The 12,499-nt window shown below is 30.3% G+C and overlaps 1 protein-coding gene across 1 annotated transcript in view; it reads left to right on the top strand.

The window, feature by feature from the left end:
• The first annotated feature begins 905 nt into the window (after positions 1 to 905).
• Positions 906 to 12,499, top strand: part of LOC108903646 — a 37,289-nt gene continuing 25,695 nt past the window's right edge. Inside the window, exon 1 of the mRNA XM_018705887.1 lies at positions 906 to 1,027. Within this exon, the coding sequence (XP_018561403.1) occupies positions 1,019 to 1,027 (9 nt within the window). The 5' untranslated portion in view covers positions 906 to 1,018. The remainder of the gene's footprint in view (positions 1,028 to 12,499) is intronic.

The raw sequence follows: 12,499 nt of genomic DNA, 5'->3' as shown, positions 1-12,499 counted from the left end.
TTTTACTTCAATCCTCTTATATTTGGCTCTACATTCACTGGTACCATTTTTGCTACTTCATTTAAAAACACCCTGTAGATTTTAGATTAACTTAAACACAAACAGAATCAGTATTTATGACTAATTATTTTAAGCTCAAATTTTAAAATTTCGTACTTTTAATAAAGGAATTTCATTTTTTTTGCAAAGCATACAAAGTACCCAATTAAATACAAAGTATTAAGATACCACCAGGATTATAATTAATTAAATAAAAATATATATGTAGGTATCTTTTCATCAGCCTTAGAAAAATAATGTGAATCATCATTCGTATAGTAATAAAGGTTATACAGTTAACTACTTACTTATAAATTACAGATCACTGCAGAGATAGTAATAAAGAAGTTAATAAATAATAATTTACTAATTATTTGTATTACTATTACTTTTTAAGGCATTTCTAATTAAATCATGTTACACTGCATTATTCATTCATTAAATGCACTTTACAGTAATTTAAATAATTATCTATAAAAAAATCATATTCTAAACTTATTTGTGTTTAAAAATGTAATGTCTTGAATTAAAATTTAGGTTTTTTTTTCGAATTTTTATAGATAAAAGGAGACAAGGTGAGATTTCCTATTGTAGTTACATTTCATGAGCCGAAGAGAACCTTGGCAAACGCGACCATTAAAAAAATTGGTACCTAAGCAGTTACTTTTACTTGAATTAAAGCATTTAGAAGAAATTACCAATAATGTAAAAACATTTTGGTTCAAAATTGCTACTCAATTCACTTCCTTCTTTTTGCAAACACGCTTTCCGCGCACCTCGCATTTCAGTTTTGAACTGAAAATGTTAGATGCATGAAATGCGCTCTCGTATATATACTTAAGTTGTAGTTTACAGCGTTCAGTTCAGTAGATGTGTATTATATGGATAATTGTAAAACAGTGAAGGGGGGTATATAAAGCTCCTAGCTATTTGTAATTGACTATTTCTATGAAGTATTGACAAGTGTGTGTTTAAAGTTATGAAACCGGTATGGCAATATTTTATATTATTAAGTGGTGATGAGCGCTTGTGGATAATCTTGTGTTTGGGTGCTTACCTTAAAGGATATTGTTTTTGGTGTGGCGGTATAAGTATATAATTTAATTACTTTTACTACGATAATCTGACATTTATTCAGTTACTACATTTAAAAGCGTGAGCGTCATAATGTGTTTAGAAAACATTAAAAGTACTTAATTTTGTCAAATTCTACAATTTTAAATATAGACTAATTGCAGATTTGATATTACAGTAATACTTTTTCCAACAACAGTAGGTAATGATTATTTTTTGACAGTTAATTTTGAAATTAACATAACATTATTTTTTATTAATAATGTAGTTTCTGCTTTAGTATTTTTGTTTTAATAGAACTAATTTAATCCTATTCGCACATTTTGCCATGACAAACTTATAATTTTAATAAAATTAATAATAAGCCATTCTTGTATTTTGTGTACATTTCTATGAAACATGATATAATCAGAAATTGCTTAGTGCCTATACTAAAAAGTCAGTAACACCTCTAAAAAATATTTTTTTACGCGACGTTCCGTAAAAAATGTACCATGAAAACGGTTGATTCAACATAGACCTAAACGTCATTTGATAGTAGAATATTATCACATAAATGTACATCGTAATACAAAATTATTCAATTACTTAAAACAGTTGACCGTCGTCAGTCACCAAGGAGACCTGGAAAAATGATGACATTATTGGACAGACAATTTTGTAACAAGTATTTTGAAGCCACAACACCTATTTTTGAATTTTTTTATATCGGAAGAAATGAATTGTAGCTTGCGACGTTTTTCTCTTTTTTATTCTTTTATATTCGTATTAATTAAGTTCTAGTTCATTTGTAGCTAAAAGCAAAATTACGTTCACTATAAAAAAATAGTTGAATATACCTAATAGTACCTACACAGGGTGTCAGCAAATTTCACCGACAACGTTTGACTGCACATTCAGGACGATAAATAAAGACCATCTACGAAAAAAAAGTTAAATAAAAAATTGTTGGTTTTTGAGTTACAAGCCTTCAAAGTTGTCAAAAATAAAAATAATTTANATTTTATTTTTGTTATAAGAATGAAAGGAAAAATATTTGGACAGTTCTATTTTTATCTTCATGTATTATGTAGGTGTCCCACGCGATAGACAACTATATTTTTTAATATCTCGCTAAAAAAAGATATCAAATTTCAAATTACCTACTCAAGAATATAAAAAACATGAAATTTGGACACCTCTTGAGATATTCTGAAAAAAACTTCGATATTATTCGAAATTCTTCAACTTATTGAAAAAAAGTAGTACCCTAAATGATCAAATCTCAATCCCACTGATTTCTTTCTGTAGAATTCAATCAATCTTTAACTGAAAGTATCGGTAACTTAGCTAAAGACTTATCACGACACAATACGATATTGTTGAAGACACGACCTACAAAGCATATAATATGTCGTCATATCTTTAATTAAATGACATTTCTGCTTTATGTAGTACTGACACTTGTACGTACTGACACAAAACAAAAAACTAAACCCGCCTATGTCTGGTGACTCTCGTGATGTAAGCTATTTTCTAGATATTAGGGGTGTAAGTCAATGCCAGTTGAGGTTTATAGCCCGTGGAGTAGTTGTTACTCAAAATATTACTAGTAAATAAAGTTTATTAGTTATGCGATCATAGTAGGTCATTTTGTATTAGTAGATACATGTGGCAACAGACATAAAGTAGAAATATCATTTAAAAATATGACATATGGCATATGCTTTGTAGATTATGTCTCGTGAATAAATTAAGAACTACTTTATTAATTTTATTCATTGCCACGAAAATAATTTTAAGTTCAAAACTGATAAATGTGAGTTTTCAATTGTAACTTATTTTAGAAATAAGAAAGGTACCAATTTCTCACAATCCTTTTATTTTAAGAAAAGAGTTATATTGTAGCCTTGTACAACCTGGAGATGAAGTGTAAAATTTGACTCCGAAATCAGTGGTCTTTTTTAAAAATAAAAATATTGTAAGAAATTGGACCCTTTCTTANGGTGTCCCACACGATAGACAACTATATTTTTTAATATCTCGCTAAAAGAAGATATCAAATTTCAAATTACCTACTCAAGAATATAAAAAACATGAAATTTGGACACCTCTTGAGATATCCTGAAAAAAACTTCGATATTATTCGAAATTCTTCAACTTATTGAAAAAAAGTAGTACCCTAAATGATCAAATCTCAATCCCACTGATTTCTTTATGTAGAATTCAATCAATCTTCAACTGAAAGTATCGGTAACTTAGCTAAAGACTTAGCACGACACAATACGATATTGTTGAAGAGACGACCTACAAAGCATATATGTCGTCATATCTTTAAATGACATTTCTGCTTTATGTAGTACTAACACTTATACGTACTGACACAAAACAAAAACTAAACCCGCCTATGTCTGGTGACTCTCGTGATGTAAGCTATTTTCTAGATATTAGGGGTGTAAGTCTATGCCAGTTGAGGTTTATAGCCCGTGGAGTAGTTGTTACTCAAAATATTACTAGTAAATAAAGTTTATTAGTTATGCGATCATAGTAGGTCATTTTGTATTAGTAGATACATGTGACAACAGACATAAAGTAGAAATATCATTTAAAAATATGACATATGGCATATGCTTTGTAGATTATATCTCGTGAATAAATTAAGAACTACTTTATTAATTTTATTCATTGCCACGAAAATAATTTTAAGTTCAAAACTGATAAATGTGAGTTTTCCATTGTAACTTATTTTAGAAATAAGAAAGGGACCAATTTCTCACAATCCTTTTATTTTAAGAAAATAGTTATATTGTAGCCTTGTACAACCTGGAGATGAAGTGTAAAATTTGACTCCGAAACCAGTGGTCTTTTTTAAAAATAAAAGGATTGTGAGAAATTGGACCCTTTCTTATTTATAAAATAAGTTAAAATAATTTTAAGTTTATTTCAAAATATCGCAAAAGCTGTAACTTCAAATTTAATTTTTTTTTTCATCGTTGAATAGGCAATATTAAGCGTTTTCAAACTCGATAGCTTTTGTTGCTTAAAAAACTGAAGCTGTAGCCTGTCATAGGGACAAAATTATCTGAAGTATGCCTTGATTAAATGTTGTTGTTATTTGAGCTTTTCTTCGTCATATGAAAATATAAAATGGACATAACATTTAAGCATTGAATGTGTCTACTAAAGTACTCTGTTGAAAATTTTCGTGTGACTAACTATAGGGCTTCAAAATTTCATTTTTAAAGAAACATCTTAATTTTTGAATGGAACACATCAAATTTTTAATATTTTTGTAATGTAAATAGACTTTTCATATCCAAATTTTAGATATCCAAATCTACAGCTGCACATTCTCCCTATCATTATCATTAAATTACAATAAAAAGAAACTGATAACAGTTAAATTCAAATGCATATACTTTTAAAAACGTGTTATATATACAGGGTGTTCAACGTACCCTTGTCTCGGACAATAAAAATAAATAAATAATAAAATTGCCACATTCGAATGAATAGTTGTTATTATCAGTAACTCTTTATATATTTATATAAATTTAATACTAGTATTATGACAAATCTGAGGTTACAAGTAGAAATATTCTGAGCTGATATGAATAAAATGTCTAATCCATCACTGAAAATCGCATATGCGATATTCAATTATTTTTTTCTGAAATTTAATTTTTGAAACCCTAAAAGGATTCTGTAACTGTTATAGTACTTTTTTTGACTGTCAAAAATAATGAAATTTGGAACTAAACATTTTCGGTGAAACACCTTTACACTACATAATTATGTACCTACAAGACAATCAAACTTTGTTATGTCATTTTTAATCTATAGATAGGAGATAAGATGTTACTTGCTTTATAAAATCATATTATCTGCAGAATGAAATCAGATTTATCTTAAAATTTTCTTTCCAACCATATAGCAACAATTATTTTTAAAATAACTGTTAAAACATTTTTATTGTATTAAATGTACGTGCGTCATGTGAACCGTGACAATTTTTTATCTCTGCGCTTTGGTGCATTCTAAAAAAATATTTAGGCTTCAACAGTTCTTTTTTATAACAACGTAATTCTCTAAATAATTCTATGCCACACTGTATGTAGATATTCTTGAATTTCGTTGTTTATAACCTGTCACCCAATAAAAATCCAATTAGCCCACAAGTTTACGATCGAGTTTTTTTACTTGCCATAACAAAGAGGTGTAAGTGCACAAATTTTCTAATCCATCATTAACTTAATTGAATAAAACGTTTAATAATGTTCGTGAATATAAGTTTCACCTAATTATAAACTATTTATCAAGTAGACACTTAACCAATACAATGTAAGTTTATTTATGGTCAAAAATACCCAAAATTAAATTATAAATATACGGGAATTTCCATATTCACTCAACTCAAATAATAATAATCGTCTTGTTGTGATTTCTTAATTAAAACCAAGCTATTTCCAAACCACAATGGTGAAATATAATTTTTCTAGAACGTAATCTCTGCTGTTGGATAAACAAACCTCTGATTAACCAAATAATATAGCAAAATACAGCAAATTTATTATTAATTGTTTTCAATAAATTTTCTTAACAAAGTAAAGCCGTACTCTTTAAGTTATTACATATTTTCTAGATAAAGCTTTTAATTGTGTGTGAATATAAGTTCATGCCGTATCTTCAATAGGTTTTTCCTTGAATTATTTCAGAGAAAAACCTTCCAAGACCAAGAGACTAAACTGTGTGTTTCGAGATATTATCATTTAATCAAATATCTTTAAGATATTTAACGTAGGTTGATGAAACTTGAGCTAATAATATAATTAACTAAGACAGAAATGGAGCGAATTAGTTTACAAATCAGTGGCGGAGGTACCAGGAGACACTGTTATAAAAAAATAATTTAATTTCTAACAAGGGAAATATATCTTACACTTTATTTGAAGGACGATGAATTTTCTGTGATCAAAATAATTGAAAAATTCAGGGATACTGGATCAATTAGTGATCTTAAACACTCTGGCCGTCATTCAACAAGTTTGTTCAACGCAAACATCGAAGCAGATTTTTCGAACAAAATCATCTTCAGCGATGTAGCTCATTTTCATGTTGATGGCTTCGTTGTTGAGAATCAAATACATCCACAACGTGTCACTGTTTGGTGCGGATTTTGGACTGGAAGCATCATCGAACCATTCTTCTTTGAAAATACGGCTGGTCAGGCAATAACAGTTAATGGTGCTTGCTATCGGGACTTGATAATCCAGTTTTTTCTGCCTAAATTGCAAGATATGGATGTAGACAACATGTGGTTTCAACACACACATGCCATATATCCGAGAAACAATTCAATTACTGCAAATATCTTGAATTTTTGTTGTTCTATCACAAAAGTAAAGAACGCCTTCTTAGAAGTACCAATATTAATGAAATGTACATATCAAATTTTCAAAATATTCAGTGACGTGGAAATTCTAGGATTCTGAACACAAATATGCACAAATAAAGTAAATGCAAGTAAGTGCAAGGAAGAAACATTTTTTTTGCTATGCATATATTGTGTATAAATACAAGTATAATTTTGAGATACACCTGGGTATTTTAAAACCACATGTTACTGATATAAGTAATATATTAGTTAAAACTTTCCAAAATACGGAGAATAACCATTAAGAATTATAATATTAAAGTGTTCACAAGGACAGAAAGGACCACAAATATTTTATTATTGTTAATTATTTTTAATATAAATAACGATGACCAATTAAGAAAACAATTTAGGAATGTTACACTATACTCGTTATTGGAAATAGCACGCCATCTGTTTATACAGCAATTAAATGATTTTTTAATGAAATATCAGATTTATCCAGTCCAGTTTACAAAAGAACAAAGTTCTCTATATTTCTAGTTTGAAAATGCTGCAACCAAAATTCGAATCAAAATCTGAACCTGAAAAACCTTTTGTTTTGGTGTTGGTATGTGCATTATTTAACACTGTTTACGTTCAGTTTTAAAAACTATTGACATCTTAGGCGGAGGCCACATTATGCAGAGATTGCGTCATTTAACAATTATTATTAAGGACAAAAGTGGACAAAACCAATAATTTGTCCCAGTCATGCTGTTTTAAATTTAATATAAATTAGCTGTTAATGTGATGTATACCTAATAAATGTCTAATAAATGACATACAGTTATATGGAATTGTGCAACTTATTCCATATATAAAACAGTATGTCACGTTGAAGAATTACAAAATTAGCACCATGTACACACCCAGGACAGATTTGAATAAAATTGAAAACAATGCTTGTAATAAATTTCAAGCTCTCTTTGCAGTTTCCTAGTCTAGAAAATATAGAGTTGGACGCGACTTTTTGTTTCGGCAAGCTGAATTTATCACTATAGATGCTAAATATAATGTACAATAACATATTAGTTTCCACAGTCATATAAATGGGGGGAAGATTGTTTACAGGGTGGTTAATTGTATACTTTTTACGTAAATTCACGTTTTTCGCTTATAACTCTTTTCCGTTCATTTCCACGAGAAAACAGTAAAGTACCTTTTTTCGTCTTCAAAAGACCTACAAAACTAGCCCTCGAGCGTCAAAAAATATTGATTAGTTCAAAAGTTTAAACAGAATAAATTTATTTATGACTTTTGAATTAAACATTTATAAGCTGTGTTATTATTATTATAACGTTTTGGCATCACATCCTCTCATTCCTTATCACTGTCTAATAACTCACACGAAATCTGGAATCGGTAAGTTGAATAGTTTACAAGTTATGCCCTTATAAACAAATTAACTAATTATTAGTCTGGACGATCACGAGCGTCTTCCACAATCGCACTGATTTTTTTCATGGTAGATTTCATAATGATACATTGAAATCTATCATTTGTTTTTTAATTTCTTTGCAACCTGGAAAGTTTTTTTTTAGCCTTAGTTGCAAAATGAAATATACGACGCACACGCGTGATATAGTTGAATATTATTTCATATTCGGAAAGCTTATGCAAAGAGCTTTAAATAAAAACAAATCGTTAAGATTCGTTGAAAAACAACGCAGTTACAGACTGTCAAATATATTATTTTCGAACAAATTTCGCTTTTTTAATGGCAGGACTGTGAATATTATCGTCATTTTCTTCGGACTCGCTGTCGTTCGTTTCCCCCACCCTTCTGCCGCGCCACGGCTCGCCGAAAATCAAGCGACCCACTGACTTTTGACAATATTTCTTATGCACTTAACATACTACCACAAATAAAATATTTTTATCTTAGAAAGGGTTGCCGGTTATGACAGTATTTTTTTTGCCGCTACCAACCTAATTTGTTTAACAATAGGCCGTCAACTTTGGCAGTCTGTAACTCCGTTGTTTTTCAACGAATCTTGTCGATTTTTTTTAACTTAAAGGTCTATTCATACGCGTTTCGAATATGTAGATAATAATATATAACTATATCACGCACGTGCGTCGTATCTTTCATTTTGCAACTAAGGCTAAAAAATAATAATACTTTCCATCAGGTTGCAAATTTAAAATTTAAAAAAAATTATAGATTTCAGTGTATTATTATGAAGTCTATCATGAAAAAAATCAGTGCTATTGTGGAAGATGCTCGGGATCGTCCAGACTAATAATTAATTAATTTGTTCATAAGGCCATAACTTGTAAACTATTCAACTTACCGATTCCAGATTTTGTGTGAGTTATTAGACAGTGATAAGGAATGAGAGGAGTTTATAAATGTTTAATTCAAAAATCATAAATAAACTTCTTCTGTTTATAACTTTTGATCTAATCAATATTTTTTGACGCTCGAAGGCTAGTTTTGTAGGTCTTTTGAAGACGAGAAAAAAGTAGTTACTGCTTTCTTGTAGAAATGAACGGAAAAAAGTTATAAGCGAAAAACGTGAATTTACGTTAAAATTATACAGTTAACCAGCCTATAAACCATATTCCCCCCATTTTTATGACTGTGGAAACTAATGTATTATTGTATATATACTATTTAGCATCTATAGTGATAAATTCAGTTTGCCGAAACAAAAAGTCGCGAAATGGTCATTTCCCAGCTCTTTTTCCTGGCCTATTCCTACTCCTTTAAATAAAAAATAGGTTTATACTTTACAATAGATGGGTGTTTATTTCTAATAATACAGTAATTAGAAATTTCTGTTATATTTTTTGTTGAGAAATTAAAGAAAATCGGCCGGGAATAAAATCAGAAAAACAGGAAATACAGCGATTTAAGAAACAATAAATATAGTGCATTCTACAGTAAACAGAACTTTTTAAAAAATAAGTTCAACAAAAAGATTTGTTCTCAAAACCGATTTATTTTATAGAAAATAGGCCCCTTCCGACTCAATACAGTGATTTACACAGTCTAAAAGCACGTCGAAAGAGTATTTCAGCCTATTGGATGGCTTGTATGTCCACAAAACGTTTTCCTTTCGTTGGAAAATGCATTTTCTCGAAAAGGTAAAAGTTGCGCAATGCCAAATCAGAAGAATACGGGGAGTGGTTGACAGTTAAAATGCGATTTCTAATCAAAAAATCGGTCACAAGTGTCGATCGATGAAGTGGCGCATAATCATTCAACAAACGCCAACTTCCTTCTGGGCGATATTCTGGAGGAAAACGATACACCAAACGCTTCAAAACGCCAAGATAGAATTAACGGTTTGGCCCGGTGGTGGAATGAACTCTTTGTGGACAATGCCTTTGGAATCGTAAAAGCAAATCAACATTGTCTTCACTTTTAACTTCTCCAAACGAGATTTTTTGGGTTTTGACTCACCTGGCGCCTTCCACTTGGCACTTTGGCACTTGGTTTCTGGATAATATTTAAAATATCACGTTTCATCATCAGTCACAATGTTGGAAAGGATGTTTTTGTGTTTTTCCCATTCGAACTTGTGAATGAATGTCGATGAAGATTTTGGCTGATCCTGATGAATTCATGCACAGTTTTGATGGAATTCACGACCGTTTTTTAACCTCGTATACCACTCATGAGCTCTGTCACGGGATAAACAATAATCACCATAAACTTGGTTCATCAATTGAAACGTTTCGGTAAAAGTTTTACCAAGATTAAAATAAAACTTAATACTAGTTCTTTGTTCGGTGCTCATTTTTGTACGATGACACCAACACACTGTCACTTCAGACGCAGCAACTATTCGTTCAAGTGTACATAATACATCAATGAAGGATCTGCCTTTTTTGACGCATGTAACTGCCAATTAACGGCCTCGCTAAAAATACATATTTTTGAAAAGGCACCTTGTATATTGCCATAGTATTATAAGTACTAATGTTTATAATATATATATTTTTACGGAAATAAAAATACCCATAGCAAGTTGTTCTACACATGTCGCTACACAGTTGCAAATACAGATGATATCTATCGTTGTAAAATAGTAATTACGACTAATGATTTAATAAACTTCAATAGCTAACGTGAAAAGTTGACATATTTCTCCGGAAGTAAATGCAGCAACTCGTTCCACACATGGCACTCGCTAGGTTACATAAAAATATAGATCAGATCGATAAAGAGATATTAGATTTATGTAATTGAGATATAAAATCTCTTTCTCCTCTTGTGTGCAATGAGAAAAAAATTGGAAGTACACGAATTTCTCTTCCGACGTATAGAATAAACAATGACAGGCGTATGAGTAATACGTCGGCGTGATTTCACAAAATTAAACAACACCTTGCAGCAAAATAAAAGTGAACGCCTCCAGCTGTAAGCCTGAATTACCAAGTGCGTGCTCGAGATTGTACAAATCAAAATGACATTCTACATTGAACAGTAATTAGAACGGTAGTGAGAGCTATTAGCCATGGATATTTTTAGTGCAACTCGAGTTTCCAGCATATTTTTTAAATACTCCCACAGTCTAAATATTAAATAGAAGCTTAGTATTGGTTAATAAAAAAAATAAAGAAAACGAAAAATTTGGTTTATTTTGGAATAAATACTTTTTTATACTTTATATTTTTTATTATATGAAAATATGTAGGTAGGATTTTTGTTTGTGCACGTCAATACACGTCAAAATAAGAGAAATGTTTCCAGAAACATATTCTCTAAATTGCGTTTATTAATCGATACTGGCTTTTTTAAATAGCTAGCGAAGTTTTTGTTACACGCTTTTGTTACAGGACGAAAATTTATTGGTATGAATATTGGTATTTTACTAATTATTCATTTTTAACCATATATGCATCTACTTTACACTTAATATACAAAAATACAAATATATATACAAATTTACAAAATTTGATATGATATCGCAACTTTATTTTGAACTGTTTGCTGCCGGAACATAAGATGCTGCCACCGTCGAGGGCACATCTATCCACCATACCTTTTCAACTTTAAATTTTCCTGTATCTGTAAGCATGGTTGCAGATGACCGTTTACGTGTTGTGAATTGGGCGCCTAATGATATCTAGTAATTTCGTTTGGTATTTTCCCAAAAGTATTATTATTGGTTTTTTACATTGAAAATTTATCAATACAAATATGTTCCATATCACCAACTTTCATTACTATTTACTATTAATCACTAGACTATTGCATTAAAATTATCTTCTTTGTTAAAATTGTATTGGTAGGAAAAAAATGTGGGACAAGTGCTGGGGAAAAAAACGGGATAATAATATATCAAGCAGCAAATCGGTGTATTAAAACAAGTAAATTTTCGAAGTGTAACATTATTATTATACAGGGTGTCCCGTTTTTATTCTGAAAAAAATCAGGAAAAGGTAGATCCGATAAAATTAAAGGGACTTTGTTATATAAACTTATTTCGAAATCTGAACCCTTTCCGAAATACAGGGTTGAAGTTGAATTTATTTTTTCATCTTTTGTTAATATCTCTTGGAGTTATAAACCAATTGTTCTCAAATTTTGTGTGGTGAATGCCACAGTGTACTAATACTAATACACAAAATCTCAGCTCGACAGAAAAAGCCAGTGGCGTGCATTCCGCACTTGCCGATACCTTTTATAAAAAGTATGTGTTACGTCACTGACTGATCTTTAAAATAATAAATAATTTCAATTGTCCGTGCATTGTTCTGCCAAAAAGTATTGTTACGTTTTCTCCATAATAGGCACCGTTACGGAGTAAACCGACATTTTATACAATCATCCCTGATCTTAATTTTAGCAGAACTGTTTTAATCAACAACTGAAACGCTCAGGTTGTTTTAATTTGGCTTCAGTATTCCTTATCTAAAAAATGTTAAAGCACATTCCTGGTTAATTTAATAATATTAAATGTTCAAATTGCAAGCCACTGGCTGCAATACACTTTGTTCACTCGTAGTGACAGAAAATTAAAAATCAGAGTTGCTTTG

The sequence above is a fragment of the Anoplophora glabripennis genome, unplaced genomic scaffold (assembly GCF_000390285.2).
Source record: "Anoplophora glabripennis isolate ALB-LARVAE unplaced genomic scaffold, Agla_2.0 scaffold56, whole genome shotgun sequence".
NCBI lineage: Eukaryota > Metazoa > Arthropoda > Insecta > Coleoptera > Cerambycidae > Anoplophora > Anoplophora glabripennis.
This window is presented reverse-complemented; position numbering and strand designations above follow the sequence as displayed.